The following is a 22952-nucleotide window of genomic DNA, read 5'->3' on the forward strand; positions in this document are numbered from 1 at the left end:
CAGTTAGTTTGTACAAGCTGCTGGGATGTTTTTGGCTGACATCCACCATATGTCTCCCTCCTCCTATACCTCGTCCTTGCACATGCCATTGGTTGCAGTTTGCTCTGACTCCCTGACCTCTGGATGGCACTTCTTCCTCACTTTGTAGTGGTATCAAGTTCTGTGATTTGGTATGTCTGGTTCTTATAATCCCTGCAGCTCCCAAGGGTCTTTGTCAACATGGTGGAAATACTAGAGATTTCTGTACTGCGTCAGATTGCAGCAAGCTCTTCAACGTGCACTTTGATAACAAAGTAAGTGAGCAAAACAGGTCTTTGCCTTTAAAGGGTTATTTTCTTCGGTCAATCTAAATTGCTTCTTCAGTAGGCATCCTCACCGAGCTTTCCAAGCTACTTGTATTGCAGCCTTTACCTGATACACTAGTTCCCATCAACTTCCTATTATTTCTTCCAATACTTCAGCTAAAAGGCACGTGCCTGTAGATAGCAGAGTTATCACTTTTCTCCCCAGCTCTAAGGCAGCATGTCACAGCACAAGTCACCATAGAAGTGGTGTATTGCTGAACTTCAAAGCCTTTTTTGTTCAGCCTTTCACTGGTCAGCAGCACAGGCTGACATCCCTGATGCCTCTGCCTGTATTCAGTGCTGCATTACCTATGGTGCAGGCTGGGCTGCACACAGCGGAATGCACAATCAGGAACGGCTTTTCACACCTAATGGAAGAGAAAAAAATACCATAACTCAAAGAAGATTGGGGGACTTGTTTTAGAAAGCAGCAGAGACTTTACAGGAGTCAGCATGGACATGAAGAGGCTTTTTAGTCTAGCAGAGAAAGTATAACAAAGACCAGTGGTTGGAAGCTGATGCCTAATGAATTCAAATGAAGTTAGGCACAGATTTTTAATACTAGAAGTGACTAAATACTGGAACACATTAGAAGGGAAAATAATGGCTTGATGTCTTCATGTTCATTCCAAGCACATTCTAAGAGGATGCGTTTCAGTGAAGCACAAGTTACTGACTCTCATTATGGGGGTAACAGAATAAAACACAGTGGTCTAAGGAGTCAGACTATATGAACAATTTGTCTTTTGTATCTTTAAACCCTCAGGTATATGTGGGGTTTTTTTCCATTCTAATACATGTGATTTCCTGCGGATGTGTGGCATACTGAACACTTCTGCGTTTGACTTACAAGTTGTGGATCCTGCAGTTCTTACCAGGTGTTCACTTTGAAAATGAAGTCAGTAGGGATTTTTGTATCTGCCCATTTCTAAGCCAAAGAGGTGGCTTTTCCTCTGCATGTGAGCTTTGAGCACCTGTCCTGAGCTTTGTGAGACAAACACACATTGCTGAAGAGTTGCATAGGCTATTTCAGATTGGCTTTTAATTCTAGCATTTCTTTCACTGAAGGAACATTTGCCCATGTGTCTTAAACCCCGAGGAAAATTCTTCTGAGCTACAAGAAATTAAGAGAGTTAACAGAGATTTTCAGGTAATACCTTGATTCTGTAACTGGACACCTTCACTTCTCTCTTTTTATATTGCTTTCCCTTACTGCCCTTCTTCTCATGCATATCCATCCTCAGCAGGACAGAGGGGGTAACTGGGAAACAGCTTGGCTACAGTCTACCCTACCCAGCTAAGCGCTTAGCAGCAGGGCAAGTCTTTCCACACTGCTTATGATTTGACCCTGATTCGTTTTCCAGCTGCTGTTTCAACAGCTGAAGAGGAGTTACTGATGATGGCTATTGTGTTGATGTGTTTGTTTGTTATGAATCCAGTGAGTAGCTCACATGAATTAATGTCGTTGCAAGGGTGACAAATTACCTTACATCAGCTGTTTTGTGGTGACTTAGCAGAAGAAATGGACTAAACCAATCCGCTATTCCTTTTATTTGCCATAGGCTGAAAGCATGCACACAGATAGCTTACCATGGATCTGCTTGCTATCTTAGAGTAACCTATCATAGCCTTGGGCATAAGATTCACTCAAAATTAACAAAGGCTATAAATAACTACTGGAACATTAAGTTTTCCCATCATTATTCCTATGAATACAGGAATCACTGTATCAGATCACATTATGTTCTCCAGCCTTCCATTCTGGCTCTGGCAGTGGATGCTGTCCAATGAATCTCAAAACAATGCTCAAAAACCCATCTCGAAAAACACTTCTATAAACCTACTAGAGAGGACATTTCCATTTAACTAAGCAAGTTGGATTAGGAATGATTTGAGATATGACCAAGAGCATCAGAGTTTATACCCATAAAGGGGCAAGGAACAACGAGATATTTTTTATTATCTGTATGAATGTCTGTGGCCATAGTTTTTAAAAGTGGTAGGTAACTTTTCAATGCTGAAGTTTTGCTTTACTTCAAGCTCCCCTTTCTGAAGAATCAAGTGTCCTTCAGCCTCAAGTTGGCATTCTGACCCCATTTGTCACTTCTAAAAATTTTGGCCTAATTCCTTCTAATTCTTTGTAAATTTCAATCTCATTGCGACTGTGCAGCACTGATTTCTATAAGCTGTGAACAGCTTTCTTTTCATTAAGCAACTTTATGTTTCAAAGTAACCTAACTTTTGTGCGTTTTTCCTCGTGAAAATCTCTTCACGAATCAAGTTATTTTCTTAGCTGTTTTCTGGACTGCTTTTAAAGCTGGCCTTACACTAACAATTTATGGCTTCCTACATTGAAAGAATGCACGGCTTTGGTAGCTGATAAATATTAGAAGAACCTCATGTTTCAAATCATTACACTCTGTACAGGCTGAAGCCTTACAGCTGATCAACAGCGGTCGGTACGAAGAGCGTGAGGACTTTGTGGTTGTCATGCAGCCGTTTTTCCGAAACACGTTGTTGCCCCTGGATGGCGTGAGTCCTGTTCTGATTTCCCATTGTACAACCACCAGCATCTTGATTTCTCTAAGTCAGTAAGATTGATTCCACAAGGACTGTGTTTTCTTCTCTTCGCACAGTCTAGTGGCACAGGGTGGAACCTGCAGTAAGTGACAAAGGGGAAAACAGGAAAGACTGTGCTGCCTGTGAATCAAAAAGGCTTTAGGAAACATTCATAGTGTCATACATTAAACCTAAGCTCCCTCTGGCTTCCTCTAAACTGCATGTTGCTTCCCCCATTGACGGCTTGGTTGTCATTCACGTAGTTTTTGTACAATCTAGGTTATGGAGTATGTTCAGGTTTCCTTCACACAGGGGCCAGAACTTGCATGCCTGGTTCATCCCAGCCTGGAAATAAGAAGCAGCCATTGAAGCCACTGATTCTCCTTTTCTCCATCCTTAGCATTACATACACAGTGTAGTTAGGGATACAAATATTCATCATGAATCCTGGTCAAAGCCACCTAGTTCTGTATAACTATGATCCCTTTGTCATATCATCCCCATTTTGTTCTGGCAGCCTTCAAAGTTCAAAGGATGGTCATCATGCAGGCAGTGATAAGGCAAATTCTCTCTAAGACAGATATTTGCCACAGCTGGATAAGACCACATTTTTTAATGTTGCCTGAAATCCAGCACAAATTTCAACACCTGAAAGGTTGTAAGTTTGAGTTACAGAAGTTTAGCAGGCAAGAGTAAGCAGTTTTCTGTCAGCTCTGTATGAGGTGGAGTGTGGATCAATGGCAGTGTCCATGTAAGAGCTGTGACTCTTGGTTTAATGAGCAGTTTAGGTGCATTATGAAAACTGCTGTGTGAAGTTGAGCAGGCTGCATTGCACAGAAGGTCTCAAGCTGCAGCGATCTGCGCACAGTTAGGAGTACCTGCATTTATTTGCGGTGCCAAAATATGATCATATTGTTTTTAGGAAGATACCAAAACTGTGACGTGGGAATGCCAAGTACAGTACGCTATTAGATACATTATGTCAGATCTCAAAGGTTGAAACATGCTGAGAAACACGTTTTTGTTTTTATCACAGGACAGCAAGCCAGATATGAGTTTCTTTGCTGCAGACTGCTTTCATTTCAGTGGAAGAGGTTATGCTGAGATGGCTATAGCTCTCTGGAATAATATGGTAAGAGGTTACAACCTAGATCCCCATATGTTTGTGGTAGCAATCCCTCCAAATGATCACGAGAAAGGAGTCTGAAACAAAACAACAAGCAAGAAATAAAACTGAGATCCTAACAAAAGGGGGCTGTTCAACTCTGAGACCCTTCTCACTCTGCATTGCTTAGGAACACAATCCAAAGTGATCATGGTGCATAAAACAGTGTAAGCCTTAGCTCATTCAAAATGAGAAATCCTGAGATTTCTCATTACATTTTACTCATTTCATTTTTCATTACATTAATGTAACGAGAAATCCTCTTCTGATTTGGTAAATAACTTGTATTAAAGCAATAAAACCCAGCCTAGTTAAGCATTCAGTCCCATAGGCTTCCTGAAAATGTCTCTTGAATGCGCTTGCCCTTCTTGAGTGAATTCTGTTAGATTTATTAGAAATGTGATTGAATTTTTGCTACCATTCATAGTGTGGACATGTTATACCACCCACTCTAGTATCTGAGGCAATTCTAGTAGAGTCGCTGAAACTAATGTGGGGCTGAAATCACACCTATGATGCCTCTGCTTGCAGTCACATCCCTTCTGTCATTTTGGGGGAAATGATAGCTTTTGAGTAATGCTGTGAGAGTGTGCAAGAGGCATGTGCTAGACTTGATAACTCCCAGGTCACAGTTGCTTTCAGAACCATGATGCTTCCCATGTTGGAAGGAAGACTATGCCGTTTTCATGCCACAGCAACACTTCCTCCTCTTGTTCTCAAAAACACCAGTACCCAAATATATTGTGCTAGGAGAAATCCTGTATCCCGGTTTGTACAAGAAGCAAGCATAAATGGAGGGGAATTTCTTTTCCATTTATGTTAAAGTTTGAACAAGATAAGAAGCTTACAGGATACTCCAAAATGAGCTTGAGCACCAGGACTGGGCAACGCAGGGCAGAAATCTGTGCAGCTGCCAGGTACAACACATGAGCGTTAAGCCCAGGGTTATAAAAAGCAGTAGATGTACAGTGCACGTACATGCTCTGAGTAATTGATTTGTGCGTGCACAGCAAATCTGCCTGGTTTCCATCAGGCTTCCCTGTCTGGGACTCCAGATGACAGCAGTCTGGTAGGCTTCACTGTGCTTCACAGCTCAAACAAGGCTAATGGTGGCCCAGAAACCCCAGGCAAATTGAGAAAACATTCAAATTGAGCATGGCTGCAGGTTTCAAGAGGAAAAAGAGACAATAACTGGACATACGGTAGCCTTAAACTAGGTTTCTGTTGCCACGTGGCATTCCTATTAGCCATTGCTCATTTCTGAATCACCATCAGTCCTTTTAATATGCCACTGGAGTTTTTTTCTGTCCAGAGTGTCACTCATTTCCTACGTGTGTAAGGTTATTGACACAAAGCTTTCTGCAGGGATCAGGTTCTTAGTGACGCTATTTCCTTCCACACGGATCTGTCGGTCTGTGTCAACTGAAGATTTTACTGTTTAAATCTAGTCCTTGTAACACATCCCTGCTTTTCACTCTCAGTCCATGTACGGCAAGGCTGTGCAAGCTTTTACTGTAAGGCCGTATTGTTTCCCTGTTCCCTGAAAAGCTCAGCAGGCTGTAGGCTTATGGCCAAATGACACGGATTCTTGTCAGTACACATAAAGGGCCAGACTGTGCCTGGCCACTGCGTGGGTATGCAGGGATAGGGATGGCTTAAGGAGCCTCTCCCTCACCGTATTGTTCTCTGCCCTTTTTGGTTTGTGCAAAGCAAAGCATGCTCCTGCTCTCTGAAGTCAGAAGATTCTGTAGTCTTAAGGAGCCGTCACTGGTCCCAAATCCCCCTCATCAGCCCTCTGGCCCAGGAGACGTGCACATGGACAGTGTATTCAGCTTGTTTGCCACATGCTGTTGATGAGCTGTGTGTTTCTTCCAGAAGCTGTCCTGTTCGCTTATGAACTTGGGGATGCTGTCATCTTCTAAGTTCAGAGGCTAATGCTCCTGAGGAACAGATTGTATAGAGATGAAGCAAGCATGGCTGGCTACAGAATTTTGCACCTTATCATCCTTTGTCTGGGCTCTGTGCCAGACTCCTTACCAAGTGCCCTGGCATGGGAAGTATTACAATTATCTACAAATAACCAGTCGTATGGCAGACAGAATGCTGCAGGATTTGAGCCCCACATCTTACAAATAACCACATCAGAATCTGAGCTCTTCCCTCTAAGATGCATCAAAACTACCAAATTCAATCTTCACAACATTAGCTGCGGGTCAGGCCAAGTGATTAGGATTCCGTATGGGTCCAGCAGGACCCCATGACAATCAGCAAAACCTGGCATTCTGTTTTGCTTGTCATCTTCTCTCCACTTGTTAGCTTGCTTCCCTTCCCTAGGCACCTTTTTCCGCGGTTCATCCCATTTTGACATGGTTCGTCTCACTCTTTTTATTTTTCAGTCTCTATTTCATTTTTTTCTTTCTTTTATTTTTTTTTTTTTTAACTGAACTAGAAACTATTTCCAGTGTTTCCATATGAGAATCCTATGATTTGTGATGGGCTTGTTGTGGTGCTGTTTCTCTCCAGTATACAGCAGGCACTTCAATCACTTGAGGACAGTAAATGCACATATGGACAACAGCAGAAGCAACACCTCTCCCCTGTGCTGTATTCCCAGAAGTGCTGGATGACAGCTCTGTGGTCACTATGGGCCAGTCCCGAAGTCATTACTTCAGGCATGTCCATACACAGTTGTAAACACTTAGTTAACATGACTGAGCAAGCCTCTACTTGTTAGCTTAGCTATGGTAACCAGTGGTATGTGCACTCCTAGCCAACCACAAATGCTATGCCATTAGCCTGGACACATTTTATGTTCAGTTTGAAATGGACTTAGGGTGAGCCTATGGTCAGCTACTGCAACTTAGCTGACAGTTGGTAATATAAAAGGCTTTATTTAGCTCAATTCTTGCAACCTCATGAACCTAACTGCAGCAAAAACTCCAAGGGAATTTCTTGTCTGAGTGAATACAGAAGAGGTTGGCACCATCTCATCCTGTCTCCGTAACTCCATCATTTCTGAAGTCGCTTCTATCACCGCGACACCTAAGCATCTTTCTTCCTATAACATGCTAAGTAACATGACTAACGTCTGTCAAGAGGGTTTGGCTTTTTCCTTCGTGGTTTATACTGTCATTTGAGATGTGTACATGGGAGAACTGGGTGTACAGTGAACCACTTTGTTTTACCAGAATATATGGTATTCAGAGCTACTTTCTCAGTAGAAAGGGAGAAAAGGCTTCTCCTGACCCTTGCTGTCAAGAGAATTTTTCTGCAGAGAGGACATCAGCTTCTCAATGTCTTCATTTCAATGTTTGGAAACTGTCCTGTGATGCGCCTCCCACCACATTTCCCACATTGCTGCAAGCACCAGAAGATTGGATAAAAAGTTGTAACCACCCAAGTCAGGAGAGTCTGAGGAGGCAAAAAATCATCATTATTTTTACTATTGTTTTTTTCTTCTTCAGCTGGAGCCAGCTGCTGGAAAGCAGACTTACAACAACTTCACCTATGACAGATCAAAACTCAAGTGTCCAAGCCCAGTAAGTAAAGGCCAAGGTGTCTATACTCTCCATTAATGACTTTGATTTTTTTTTTTTTCCTTTCTTATTGGTAAAGCTCTTTAAAAGAGTATCTTTGTGAAGGCTTTATATATCTAAAATATACTCCTGTTCTGTTACACACAGAAAACCTATGTAAGATTTAATGGAAAAAAAAAAAATTATCCTCATTGCAGTAGAAAACTTTTCTCATTTAAGCCAGTTTTCATGAATTTATATGGCTGTCTGTGGCAAACCAGATTGTAAATGATGCCATCACTCCCGATTCTGAGCTGGCTCCTTTTTTTGTTCTAGGAACGTTCAGGCAATAGGGCAGGAAAGAGTTTGACCTAAGACGGACAAAAAGGAGAAAGAGCTAGTCTGTCTAAAGAGTGACAGTTCCTCTCTGGGAAGGGGCAATCGCATGTTGTCTGAATGCTACCTGGGGTCAGTAAAACCTTTGCTCTCCTTTGTAGGAGAAACCCGTTCTATTCACTCTGAGAAACAGTGGGTTCAGAAGTGCAGACCTCAACTTGGGTAAGACCGAACCTTCAGTCCCCTACTGGGCTGTCATTTTGGCTGCAGTAGCTGGAGTCCTGGTGGGTTCTTTACTCATCTGGATAGTGCTTAGAAGAGGAAAGAGGAACCAACATGGGACTGACACAGAAAAGAACATGAAAATGACACCTCTGTAAAGCAAGTGGAACAAACATCTTTCTCTGCTGAGGCTGCTCTCTGGTGTGGTGCAGAAAGCCGTGGAATAAGAAAACCCTGTTGGATATGGATGAAGCTTCTTGGTTAGCCAGGGATTTTGAGGCCCATTAATCTTGACCAGAAATGTACTGTGAAGTTAGCCTCCGCCTATCAGTCAAGCGGAGGGTGAAGTTCAAAGTGTTAAAGCTTTTTGTTCTGGGATGCAACTCTCCATTTCATGAATATTACTCAGGATGTCAATTGCTTGCACGAAGTGAGAAAACTTGTTCATGCGTCTTAGCACCTTAATCGTGCATCTGCTCTTTCTACATATAAAACTGTACATAGAATACTAGATACAAGTTCATGATTGTGACCTGGTATTCCCCAATAGCAAGATGAGATGAAAAAGAAAAGTTGCTATTTCAAATGTTGGATTCCAGTAGGTGCTAAGGTGATTCTACATGGGCAAGTGCAATGCCATGGAAACATCTTTAAGACAACTTCTGAGCAATTTGGACCATCCATGTGGTATCCCTGGGCAGCACAGCTAGAATAACCACACTCTCTCCACTGCCTTGGACTCCAGGCTCTGTCCATCTGGGATTGGAGATGGAGCTGGGCCATGCACATCACTTCTCCTCTGGGGCTGAGGAGCCCAGGGGCAGTCCTGTACCCTCCTGCCCACCACTGTGTGGCAGCCAGTTCCAGAATGACTCTTCCTGTGAAGAAGGAATCTCTCTGTAGCATGCAGTAAGGGGTCTAAGCACAAATGAGGTATCTGATTGGCAAATTAGCCTGGCTTAATCCTTCTCATAGGGCCTGTGGTGTGTTCAGATCTCCCAGGCCGGACAATCTGTGTCTGTTCTCCAAGGAAGAATTTGCAAAGCTCCTTTAAAAATCCCAATCAGGAGTTCAGAGATCTTTCCTGGGAATTATCCAGTTCTTGTTTTACATTTGCAGGTCAATTCATGCAGTCTACTAGTACAGAAGATACTTCACAGGTTCCATGTGCTCATGTTTTCCAACACCTTTCTTATTTCCTATGTCAAATACTTATTTCCTATGTCATTTTGATTTTATTGAAGCCAAAGTGTGGTTCGTGCTGGTGTAATTTCTGTGAGGTGTACTGTGTTTCCACTCCAGAAATGTAAATGAGAAGAAAATTAAAATATTTTGGAGAAGAAACTGGTCTGAGGTTCCTAAATCTGCTCACAGAGAGCAGAGTGAGAATGCACACAGAAGGCATTCTCCTTTTTCCATTTCATCACTCTCATTGTCCTTGCTAAGATAAAGAGAGGTGGATAAAGTACAAGCTGTACTTACAAATCAGGTTTCAGGGCTGTAGCTCCACTCACCTCTCCTTTGATCTGCTCTCAAAGGCTCAGCTATTACAGACAGGACTTTTATTTGCCTAAATCTCATGCACAGATGTGCCTCTAGGAGCTCTACATGCAGCCCCAAATGGGGATATATTTGGAATGCAAAACTGAAGCACCTGCATCTTGCTTTGGTGCAGAGCAGGCTGCTCTTCCTGTCCCTGTCTTCACTGTGGGTCATTAACAATCTACCTGATGACCCAACTGCTGGTATTTGTTTAGCTCAGTAAATGGAAGCATACACAGCCTCAAACCTGCAATGCAGGAGGTAAGATTTACCATATTCCAGTCCATTCCACGGCACTTTCACCTCAGACACATTGGGAAATATAAACCTTGCAACCTGAGCAAATATCCCAGTGGATCATGAAGGCTACAATCTCCTCTCACCCCTAAATATTGTTCTTGTGAGTCCTCGTCCCTCCTGGGAGCTTGGATAGACTTTGCTTCCTGGCTTGAGGAGTTAAAAGACAGAGTTCTCTGCAGAACCTCTTATCAGTATTAGGTATTTCAAAGGAAACTCAAAACAGTAGTCCAGTGCTGATTTACCTTTCTAATTCATGTGTGCCTGCAGGAGGTGGGGTGGGGGTCCTAAAGCATGGGTTAGAACTACAGAATACTGCAGTTTCTCACATAAGGTTGGTCCTGCCTAGAGATGGGTACAGTGCATGTTGGGTTTCATGCTGGTGCCCCTGATAGAATAACTACATATCCGTTTTCCTCACTTAGCTAAATTTTGGTCTGAGCTTCTCAAAGCCAGACCATAAGAGGTGCAGCCAGCTGGGAACTGAGGGGAAAGATGGCTCTTAGACCTTCCACCATCTCGAAGGATTCTAGAGAGGAAATAATTCTTGTGCATGAGTGACTCTGCTTTGGACTGCAGAACCTCAGTTCCCTGCGTCATTCTGCTCTGTAAGGAATGCCGTCTTTACTGATGCCATGGGGAACTAAGAAATCATTGAGCTCAAGTGATGCTGGCTCTGTACTGCTTCTCCAACAGGAGACTTTTCCCCTCGTTTCTGTAGATGTGGTGTAGCTCTAAAGCACTACTTACGTAAGAGCAGATAAGAGCTGGAGCAGACACTGGCGGGCTTCTTATTTAGTCTAAGAAAGTATCTTTTGGCACCTTTCTGGTGTAGAATGAAGTATGTGATGAACAGCATTGACATTTAAAGAAACTGTCAAGAATCATACAGCTGCTCCACAAGCAAAATTATTTCCTTGAAGATGTTACTGCTGAGCATTCCCTCTGTGCTCATTAAGTGGAGGTAACATTAAGCTGGAGTGAATGACAAATGATTAGGTCTGGATCTTAGTCTGGCTGCATTCAGTGACACGTTAAACCAGAAAGTAACCTGTGCATCCTGTTTGTCAGTTGTCCATTCCCCCGTGTCCGTGCCCTTGGTTTCAAATACCTTTATGGCATTTTCTCTCAGTGGACTGCTGAGTAATCCCAGAATGCCTACAAAAGAAAGAAGGATTAGGAGGAACTTTAAATCTCTAAGGAAAAATAAATGAAATAGCCAAAATCCTGGTCACCTTAGCCTAGGATTCTGCTTTGGCCAAGGGTGGTCTCACCCACCACTGAAAAGCACCTCTTCCATGTAGTGATTTCCCAACATTCTAAGAAAACAGGCTTTATGAATTCTTCCTCTGGAGGAGAGCTACTGCTCAGCCCATGTGAGCAGTCTCTGTCCAAAGGACTTTTGTGGATACTGGCCTTGTTGACCAGCTCAGGTGGTTGTGAAGGGCATTGGGAGTAAGGATGTTGCTGTTGCCTGGTCTTGAGAAGTAATCTGTTCTTCAAATAGGGAAGTAATGGGGCCTGACAGGTGTTGGCAAGCTATTTGTCTACAGCTTTGGCAGCAGCCGAGTTCAAGTTCTGCTCTCCTTTGTGGCTGCTGTTGGACCTCCCTCTCGTCATGGTACAGTGTGTGCATTTTGCTTTGTAAGGTCAAATAGCAGACAAGAGTTTCCTCTAGGGTGAGTTCACCCCAAAGCCCAGTTTAGGTGTTGAGTAAACCTAGAGAAGAGAGGGGAAATTCAGGAAAACATCTGCACAGAATAACTTTGTATGGCTTTGGAGATTGCTAAATGCTTCCTCCTACCAGCTTCTAGATGGTGAGATAGAGAGATACTGATGACAAATGATGTAATCTTAATAGATGGTCAGGATGGTTTAGATTGGGACATCTGGGCAAGGATTTTGTTACTTTGAGGGATATTTAGCTAAAATGTTGAGGTGAAACAACCCCGTCACAAAGAGAGGGGTATGGAAAAGCCCTGGATTTTTACAACTCTGCCTTTGTGTGATTCATGTTCCCTGAGGTATTTAAATAATTTGGTATTGGAGGACCTCAGGTTTGCAATTCTTGCTCTTTTTTCACCCTTCTTTTTTTTTTTTTTTTTAGAAGGAAGGTATCTGGGATTTGGGGAAAAGCAAGACAAAATTCTATCCATGAAGTAGTTCACAAATATTTAAATGAAATAAATTTTCTGGATATCATAGATCTCTGAGCACAACAGAGAAGATGACCCCGAGAACCTGTGTTAAAAATATTTCTGTCCTGGGTACACAGTTTGCTCATCCAGCAACCTGAGAAGCATTTCTAGGTCTGTATCCTGAAAAGGGATTGGTGGAAGAGGGAAAAGAGGCTGGCACATTTTACCTTGGCACATGCTGAGCCTATTCCATGTAACTGTCAGCATCCCTCCTTGCCACCACTTAGCCATGGTGGACACCAGATGTTACAATATCTTTTGACTATTGAATTCCTTTCTGAGTTCAGTAGACGTCTCTTATGCATTTTGAAACCTAACACTGTTAACACACACCTGACTGAGGCAGAGAAGGTTATTAACTTTAGCTGCTTCTGATGAATGTCCTAGTGCAAAGCAAAAATTGTTCTGTTTTTGACCATTGGAGAGAATAGTGACCCAAGGGAAAAGACAGAAAGCTGAGGGTTTGAGCCATTTTAGACAACAAATCCAGCAAAACACAGGAGAACTGAATAAATGGGTTGTTGGGACTACTCACTGCTATAGGCTGGAAGAAGTTCCTTTGTGTCTTTCCATTTCTGTGACCCATGTAACAGTCACTTATAGCAGTCATAATTAGATTATGTGGATTTTACTCAGAAAATGGCATTCACTGAACGGTATGGGCTTCCCTTCAGCAGGATTTGTAGAAGTCAGGTATGGAAACGTGCTTGTGCTCCTTGTTGGATGGGGTATGGGGTCTGTATTTCAGTGGTAGGGTGCTTGCAGTTTCGCAGCCTTCTGCTTCATTACAAGAAGGATTTAACAGTCACTCTGGACTAGTGCTCTGCGGGCACATGCTTCCGTGAGAGGCAGCCTGGAATTTCTACCACTGATCCATGGGCTGACCCTGGAGTGAGTTATTTCAGCTGGAGACACCAGCTGCTTCCAAGCATCTAAGAGTGCTTTCTCATCAGGGTAAAATGAGGCTGTGAAGAAGGAAAGTGACCTGATACTTTCAAGTGTCTGCATCGTAACCATCACGGGTTATTTTAAAATCCCTTTTACGGTTAAAAATAGCCACAAAAGAAAACCTTTCGGCTACCACTTGTGTTGCTTAGGTGACTGGAAGCACCACCTGAGGGCCCAATGGACTTAGGCTGTGATGGAGATAATCCCCAAATTAAAACAGCGGCCAGGGCTGCTCAGCAGTGGTTCAGTTTAACAACTGGGACCCTCAGAAAGCTCACCCATCTGCACATACAGCCTTTACAGCCTGGCGTGCAGCAGCTCCTTAGCGGCCCACAGCAAACCGGAGTGATTATGTGAATCATGTAATATCCCTCAGTATTGCTCTTAGACCCTCTGGGGATGCGAGGCACTGACACATCTAGGTTGTGAATGCCAGTCAGCCTCAGGAGGAGGACAGACAGTGAGATGTTCACCATAGGCAAGAAGGCAACATCTCTGGAAAGATTCAAAAGCAGAACTTCAGGTATCTGAATCCTTTTTAAGTCTGAAAACAGAGCTGACCATGTATTCTAAAGAAATGACACGGGACTTTGTGACCATGTAACACTTAACAGGATTAGCCATCGGTATTCCATCACTGTGTCACCTACATAAGCTTTTTGAGCGCCTGGGCTGAAAATGACACAAATGCCTCTCAGCCTTTGGCATAACATTTATCTGTCATGTACTTGTTTTGTGGCATGAGCTGACCTTTTCCTGCTGCAGCAGGAACAACCTGAACATCCTCTTCACCCTTTCCCTACCTGAGACATCTTTTTGGTACGGCTGCCAGAAACCTCTGGTGCAAGGTAAGTAAGCAAGCCAGCCTGGCAATTAGGACATTCCCCTGGCTCTTACTTATTCAACAACAGAATACTCAATGCCTTTATTGAAGCATCATCTAAAGCATTTTAGAAATATTTATGAGGGCAATTTGAGTGTCCTAACATTCCTCTGAGATAGTCTTATTACCCCCCCACTAAAGATGATGAAATTTATGTGCAGAGAAGTGATGTGCCCTGGGCTACCTGATGAGTCAGTGACTGAGCAGGAGATTAAACCCAGAAGTCCTGGCTCCACAGACACAGCCCAATTGTGTAACCACTACACAACTTATCACTCAATCACTAGCATAGCTAGACTGGTAGCTGTGCCAACTTTACGCCTGTTTTTCCCCTTAGCTTGAATGCAAATGCAGCAAAACATTGGCAGTGTGTTTGAGTGGGGAGAGTGCAGTGGGGAGCAGCAAGCTCTGCGGTGCGCGGGTCACTGATCAGGATCAGGTCTGCCCTGATGCTCCATTTCCACACAGGGGCACTGGGTGCTGGGAAGTGCTTTGGCAAAGGCCCAGGCTGGGATTACGACAGGGTGGGGAATGGAGAGGAGAGAGAAATTCACTGCTCTCCCATCGTGCTCCCACTTGCATTACCCACACCCAGTAATTAGCTCACCAGGTTCCACCTCCAGCCTGTGAGATGCTCACCTCACCTAGCTGAGGAGATTCTTGCTCATTGCCTACAGCAAGAACGGACGGGACTGTGGGGGATCGGATCTCAGATCTGTTTAAATGGTGAAGTTACATCCTTTAGAACAGGAAAAAATATTCTACTGAGAATTAATTGTTGCTGAAATGGATTTTTTTTTTCCTCATATCACTGGTCTGTTTGTCATTCATTATTTCACTTGGTGGAAGAGAAGTGATGGGGAAAAGTGGACCTAAAGTGAAATTTTTCATTTCAGAATGTTATTTCAAAGACACTTCAGCTATTTCAAAGACTATTTAGTTCCGAATATGCAGAAATGAAGGATTTCTGCCTTTTGACTTATTTTCCAGCTGAAAGCGTATAGTTGAAAAATATTACTGATTTGGAACCTCTTAATTTCTGTATACTGCCATCCTTTTTTATTTGACATGGGAACTAATTCTGAACCATCAGCATGCCTGGGGAGAAAGAAAAGTTTTTTCTTCTGAATAGCTCCAGTAAATTCAAAGTTATTTCAGTGCTCAAGAGGCAGCTTCACTGCAGAGCTAACTCCTGTATTGATCAGCATGAACTGTTTGCACTAGGTAACTGTGCCAGCTATGACAGTGACCACAGACCAAACCTGAGCTGTCATCTGCACTGCTTGACAGTACCAGTGGGTAGCTCTGAAACCAATTTATCAGTAGCCAGCTTCAGTAAGAAACTCTGACTCCAAGACTCTGACTCCCAGTGACTCCAAGAGCAGCCAGGAATTTTTAAAAAGAACAAAATAAAACAGGAGGAAAAAGAAGGGAAAAGGTATTTTTCCACAAAAAGCTGCTTCCCATCAGGCAGCATCTCCACTGGGATGCTCACAACTCACACCTTCAACAGAATGCTCTGCTTGACCTAGCTGGCGGTGCCACTGCTGGAAGGTGACAAAGGGTTATGGAAAGGGGGAGCATGCAGTACTCCCTGTGCTGCTCCATCCCAGGGAAGGGAAATCTGCATCAGTAGGCCCTGCTTATCCTTTAACCTGCAAACAGTACCATGGAGCTGGGAACTGCTCTTGGGCATCTTCCCATCAGACCATTTTTAGCAGAAACCTGTGGATTATTCATGCAGCTTTTTTGGTTCTCGAACTGTTGTGACTTCATGCGAAAGCAGTTGTGAGCTGGAATGAATCCTCTTGATGGGAAACAGAGTTGCCTCTGTGAATTAGATAATGTTATTTACCAGTATGTTCTCCTTCGGTTTTCCTTGGAGCTGCCCCAACTGACTGTTTGCTATGACAATCTAATTATAACTTAGTTTGGCCATGAGCTGCCTTCGGTTTCTTTTATCTCGTTGAACTGAGCAAGCAAAAGTTAGGTGCTTCAGAGCCTGCTCCCTGCATGAAACTGAGGGAATTCAGACATGTATTAGAAAGGCATTAGCTTGTCCTTTTCGCTCTTTTTTTCCACTGGAGCCCATCCAGATGGAGCACAAACAAGGAGAGGATAAATGCAAAGTGTTCTGCCACCCTGAAAGCACGTGCTGATGTCAGCTTTCATGAACTGGCACTTTAATCATCGCATGGGGAATGTTTCTCTCTGCAGCCTCTCTTTGAATTTCTCAGTGCACCAACATTAGCATTTATGGCAAGGAAGATTTATTTTCTTTGCTGGTTAAGAGAGTAGTAAATTTGGAATGCTTTCACAAGCTGTTAGACAGAGAGCCCTGGAGATCAGAAATCCTGTAGGCTCAGACTAGCTAGTGCGTCAAGGGCAGCAAAAGGGCAAGCTTCTTCCTTTATGTTTTTCTACTTGCATTAACAGCTAAGCTGAAAAGCAAGGGGCTTGTCCAGTCAGCATACACAGAGAAGTTACTAGCTCCTCCTGCGTAAAATGCTCTGGAGAGGAAAAACAGCACCGACATGAGAGACAGATGAATTAGGGACCACCAAAGGTCTCTTTTGAGGCATGTAAGTTAAATTCTTCAGAATTAAGCACTGAAAATTAGCATTCTCATTTTCTGTTCATGTGTCAGGCCTCAAACAAGCACCTTGCTCTCTTCCTCCACCCCAGTTTTCCTGGTTGGACAACGGGGAATTGGACTTTGATCCTTTCTCACAAGAGCTGGGGGTGATGAATTCACTACACTGTGTAAGAGCATTTTTGAGCTCCGTGAAGAGGAGCTCTGTGTAAGTGCCTTGCATTTGCTTTTATCTAACTTTCTGCTGGGGTTTAGCCTAGGCTACTCCCCTGCATCTACTACTTCCTAGTTGTATTTTCCTGTATGCCCTTCACACATGAGGGAGCATGTGTGAAGCAAGAGTAGGATGCAGCCATCCTTTCCTGGCTGATCGCCGTAGGTGTGCCCAGAGGTGAAATTCTCCCCCTGGCACAGTGGCCATCGTAACTCATGGGCTGGGGCAGATCTCAGTGGAACAATTTAATTCAAGATTTGGGTCTTCATGGTGTGGGGAGATTACCTCACTCTATACATTGAGATGTGCCGGAGAGGGGGGAAAGATGACAGATAGTAATGACGTTAGCAGGCTGCTGTCAATATAGATGCAGTCAGCTGGTCCCATCAGCTGCTTTCATTAGACTGCCGGCTTCACAATAAAGTAGTTTCCTAATTATAGCCTTTGCTTCACTCTATGTACTGTACAGTCCTGCGTCATCTGGTGCTGCTGCTTCCTTCATGCTTGCTGGAGCAGACTGCAGCACGGAGCTGTCTCAGCGTTAAGGCCCCACTCGCCTGTGTAATTAAAAAGGAAGATTAGAGATGGATTTGTGGCAGTTACATTCAAACTCTGTAACTCCTGCACGTTGTGGCTGTTGCTTCTTATGAGGCCTTAGGTGGCTAAAGACTTGCAGGCATTTAAAACACGCACATCCATATATATACACGTATATATAAACACATATATGTGGATATATATCCCATATATGCATTTCCCAGGTATTTGAAAACTTCTGTAGTGGTATGTTTGAAACACAAAGAGATAGGGAGCAAGCGTAAAGATCATCATTAAAGATTTAGCGAGGATATACTTTTTCTCCCAGGTCCATCTCTCACACACAAAAAACCGCATGAAAAATACAGCTATTCCTTCCTACCATGCACCCAGCCACCATATTTTACTTTCTTATCTTTTAAGAGCAGATACTCCCTCCTCGTTACCTCTCTCTCAAGAAAACTCAATTTTCTATAGTAGAGCAGCCTGCAGCTATCGGCTCAACTCAGGCATCAAACATCATGAGCTGTCTGCTGGAAAACCTGAGTGTTTGGAGTGTGCTTAATAATTAGTTTGATGTGCCTTTTTATTTACTTTTTTTTCAGCGGTAGTGCTCGGTTCATGGCTTTTAAACTTTCAAGGCTGGAAATATTTTTCACTTTTAAACGAGAATAGCAATTTCAATGTAATTACAGAGTTGCAGGAGCAAGGGCTGTAGAAAACAGCACCAAATATTGTGAAATTCATGATGCAATCATCACAGCGTTCCTGATGTCAGTGCACGATTTGACTTGCTAATACCGGAACCCTGGGTTTGTTTTCCTGGTCTCTCTCAAACTGCCATTTGCCAGCCATTTCAAAATCCAAAGTTGTTCAAAATGACCACTCTGCTCTTAATCTAAGTTTTTTATATTGTCCACTGCTCACAAGAAGAGATCTGATGGCAGAGCTCTTCCTGCAGTTCTTCTAGCGTAGGCTCAACTGGTACTCACCAGCTGCCTTCTGCTCTCCTTTATTAGCTCCCAGGGTGAAAGAAACCACATTTAGTGACCTCATTCTTTTGTCATCATAAATACATTATAAATAGGTTTTGCTGATAGAATGTGATACATTTTTTCAACACACCCTTGTTGGATATTGCTATACTGATTAGAATTGGACAGAAAACCAATAACCAATTACAGCCAATACGGGCCAGTAAAAACCCCACAGTTCCACAGAAATTCATGATTTGCAAATTTTGGACGGTGGTGAAATGTTCTGGTTTCACTATTGGGGACCTTTGAGAATAAAAAATGTCCTTTTTCCATGTGAAATGTTTGTTTTCATAACAACAAAAAAACTCCACAGGCAGGTTAAAAAAACTCCTTCTGCATTACAATCAATCCTAAACTATTCTTTTACAGGGTTTTGCAATATTCAGATTTCATTTCAATGTGAAACAACATTTCAAACTCAGCTTTCACAGAGGAGAGGTCTTGTCTTCTAGCTAGTCCTATTGGTGGCAAGTATTCCTGATAAACTGGAGCTATTTGGCTCAGAGCTGGTAACAGCAGTACTGGGTACAATAATACCACTCTAGTGATGGCAGAAGACCTGATGCAATTAAGACATTTGCAGTGTTATGGCTCTCCCTCAATAATCAAGCTCTTAAGATCAAAGGTTGCCAGAAAGTGGGTTCCTACTGCTCCTACTCCTGCAGTGAGCCCTTGCCACTTCCATGGGATCTGCAGCGTGGGGAGCTTAGGTGGTTTCTTGTTCGTTTTTTCTGCAGTACTAAGTAACCTCAGGAACACTGGATGACTCCATTGCAGCAAGCTGTTACTGTTTAAACAGTTATTTAAAATACTGTGTCCTGAAATATCCACCTCATGGTCTGGGGAAATAGTCATATATTACTGCTCTGTGACACCATATAATCAAGGGGACTGCCTGGCCGGTGACAACCATGATGCCTTCTGGAGTCATGTGGATCTAAACAGTCATCATTAGAAAGCAGTGGAGAAGCAACTGTCAGCATTTCTGACCCTCACTGGCTCCTGCTGGGTAGCTGATCCTCCACGATGATCTCATGCAATCATTCTAAGCCTACCGTGCCCAATTTTATTGGCATTTAAGTGCTGGCAACTTTTATTTCCAAGAGCTATAGCAGCTATTCAAGCGGAGCTGCAGACTAGCTGATGACTCACCCAGCTGAAGCTGGATTCAGATCTCTCCTAACCCGTTCCCAGAAATGAATGTCTGAAACCTCTGCATCCACCCTGCTGTCTGCCTCATTTGTGTTTTATGCCTTAGGAGAGAAATCTTTGTTCCCTTTTCCTTTCTTGACTCTGTTTTTCTGGACGAAAGAAAACACGTGGAAGAATGGGACCAAGCAGAAGTCACTCACGCTGTACGTGCAGCTGTCTGCATACCCCTGGCACCTGTTTGCCCTCCCTATTTTTGGCCCTACAAAATGCCAGGAATTCTTCATCAAAGGTTTTTTCATCAGCTATCTCCCGAGAGCAGCCGAGATGGCCATCTGTCCATGCGGAGGGAGGGGAAAGCTGGGCATGGTGCTTTCCTCTGCACTGCAGGCCTCTTGCTGTTCCCTGATCTGTGGCCAGAGCTCCTTTTGTAGGTGTCCCCAGTTTCTTCTTTGATCTGGGCCAACAGCATGCAGGTTGCTGCTCAAGTTCTGCTCTGAGACTTTCCATATGACACGTTGACCTACATACCTGTCCTTGCCAGTAATGGGTTGTATCCTGGCTTATCTGGCCCTCCCTTTCCAAGGGTAATAATAAAGCAGAAACTTCTAATTATGTGGTGGTCTCCACCCACTGGTCCCCAAGTGAAATGTGCTGCTCTCCTCCATTCTTGTTCGTGTATTTTTGAATAAGAACTAACTAACCTAAAGGATTTCCATCCAGGCATCTCTGTGGAGTCTGAACATCTTAATCTGTCCACAATCTTAACTAATTGGATTTGTTTGTAGAGGAAAGCTGCCTGTGGTTTGACTTTCTGCAGAGCAGTGAAAAACCCCAAACTAAAACAACAAGGGGGGGGGGGGGGGGATGCAAATAGATAGAACCAAATTACAGAAATGAAGAAAAAGCAAACTGCATCACAGCTTACGCTGTTGTACAATAGGTATAAATATTGCTTAAATATGCAGTGGAGGTTTTGCATAAGCAAATCAGTGGCCTACATGGTGCTTAATATTCCTCTGCCCTTGTAAGCTAATTATGCAGGGAACATTCCTGCAACGAGTCCCACTAACTCATATCTCATTTCAGCTTCTCATTTGCTCTGGCAAAACTCAGAATGTAAAATGCTGCTTCTCTTGAGAATGGCTTGTAAGTGCTGCTTTACTTCAGTGATGAATTGGTAAATGCAAATAAAAACATGAGTACCCAGGGAACCCCAAACTCAAGAGGTTAAATAACTCATTTTAGACTGGAGAGTCAAAATCAGGTTAACAATATATATATCCACTGGCTGCTGAGGTACTGTGCCTATCACACTGTTAGCATAGCAGTGCTGCCTGCTGCTATCCTTGTGTCCTAGGCTACAGGACATCTGCTACAGCTGCATAAATTATGTTCAGACGACCAAAAAGCCAGTGGTTTGCCCAAGAAACTTGCACCCCTGCAAGCACTCTCACACTGCCTAAAGTGCCATCACATCAGGAATGAAGAATGCTGCTCATGGCTCATTTAGCAGGGTCTGTAGTTCACATATGTTTTGTGTTTGGTGCTTCAGACTTCCTCCTGGCTGGAGGCAAGCAGAAGGAGCTCAGCTGTGCCCAATTATGGTCAGAGACACATGGAGGGTAGAGCTTAAAAGCAGTGCAAGAGGTCAGATGTTTGCTGTGGCTTGGAGATGGGGTTGTGTTTTTTTTGGGTTTTTTCTGATTTATTTCTTTTTGGTTTTTTTACCATTCCTGAAGTTTTTGAGGCTGATTCCAGCTTATTTTGCATTAGTTCTGTACTAATGTTGTTCCACTTAATCTTGATTTTATGAAGGTAAGGGTACTGTAAGGCCTGCTCACTGTAAAATAACAGGTCAACCTGGGCTTGCTTCCTGTTGCTTTTGTCCATCTTTGTGATGGGCACCAGAGGAAGAGGCTGAGCTTGAGTGGAAGCCAAGCCTTGCTGAGCATCAGAGGCTACTTGAATCCATGAGATTTAGGTGAGGGCTATAATGATATCATTTTTTCTGAGCTTTTTTTAGGAGTATGGAAGAACACTGGTCTTTAAATGAATCTGTTTAATGCATTTAGGACCTCTGTGATTGATGGTGTCTATAAATACCATTCAAGCAATAGCAATAGGACATTTAACATACCATTTTCAGCAGGCTGTGAGCCAGGCTTGCTGCCTTGCTCCTACAGCAGTTTCCCTTGGCTGCAAAGGGATGCTCTGGGTGACATGTCCTTGGCACTGGGGACGTGTGGTTGGGAGGGCTCCTCAATGCCACCCCCCTTGATTTTGGCACAGGGGTTATCACTGGGAAAGAGAGGCATGCAGGGATTGCATCAGGGGATTTCTGTGCTTGAAGAATAACCTCAGGGTCCCCAAGCCCTGGGTCAGCATGGGGCAATGCCTGTTTCCTCACAGGAAGAGGAGGAACTAACTCAGAGGGCATCACAGGCAGACAGGGCAAGTGGCTCCAGGGAAATAGTTATGGGAAGCACAAAACAGGGGAGGGGGAGGGAAGAGCTGAATTCTTCCCTTCTATCCTTCTGCACCTATTTCTCAGACATATCTGTGGTGTTATTTCTAATATGAATGCTTTTCCTGGGGGGGAGGGGAAATATTTTATAGGAATCTGATTATGTGTTTCTATATTTGAGAAGGGAAATTTATTTTTTTTTATGCTAAAGTAGAAAAAAAGTGGTTTACTGTATTAACACTTGCGAGTACTTATCATAATCTAGTGATTAAAGCACTCTTTTACTGGTACGCTTGTAAATAGCACATTCCCACTGCAGAATGGCTCCTGTGGCATTCTGCCAATTAACCTTTGCAGGCTTTGATCTTGGTTTGACTTTGGAAGTTCAGGCTGCTCCCCAGCTTGTTTGGTTGTTGTTGTTAACAAAACACTTGCTGTCTGAAATAAGCAGTGCTTAGGATACGTGCTTCAGGTCCCTGAGCACATGCAATATTGATGTCTTGTGGATCATAGAAAAAGCCTGACTCATTAGTGAAAAGCTACTAAATAAACATTCTCAGAGAAAACAAACACATTTGGCCATTATGAAGGCTATTTTTCAGCCTGATCTGTGCTAGCAGATGCATAGGAAATGTGGGTTTAGTGAACTGGTGAGGAGAAGGGAACCCTGTTATGTTCACCTACTCTGCCTCCTGTCCTGCCTTTCCTGGGTACTAGGAGCAGTGCTGTGGGACAGACAGTAAGGATGGAGCTTGCAGGGAATATTCCTGCCTAGCATCTGGTAACAAGCAGCCAGCAAGCATAGCCTTTCTGCAAAGCACTGCAGCCACAATTGCTGCTGAATGCATGAGTCCATCCTCATTCCTCCTGGGTTCATGTCCAAGATCTGCCTTTGGCTTACCCCCTCTCTTGTCTTCATGTTTAAGTGTACAATATATGGTATTTA

General features: G+C 43.4%; 1 protein-coding gene across 1 annotated transcript in view; it reads left to right on the top strand.

The window, feature by feature from the left end:
* PLB1 (phospholipase B1) overlaps positions 1-8299 on the top strand; it is a gene marked incomplete at both ends in the record, with an annotated part of 75899 nt that extends 67600 nt beyond the window's left edge. The window contains 6 exons of the mRNA XM_080614996.1: positions 199-293; positions 1413-1494; positions 2772-2876; positions 3940-4035; positions 7533-7607; positions 8081-8299. Coding sequence (XP_080471122.1) covers positions 199-293; positions 1413-1494; positions 2772-2876; positions 3940-4035; positions 7533-7607; positions 8081-8299 — 672 coding nt within the window. The remainder of the gene's footprint in view (positions 1-198; positions 294-1412; positions 1495-2771; positions 2877-3939; positions 4036-7532; positions 7608-8080) is intronic.
* Between the last annotated feature and the right edge of the window lie 14653 nt (positions 8300-22952).

Source organism: Psittacula echo, assembly GCF_963264785.1.
Source record: "Psittacula echo genome assembly, chromosome: 4".
Lineage (NCBI taxonomy): Eukaryota > Metazoa > Chordata > Aves > Psittaciformes > Psittacidae > Psittacula > Psittacula echo.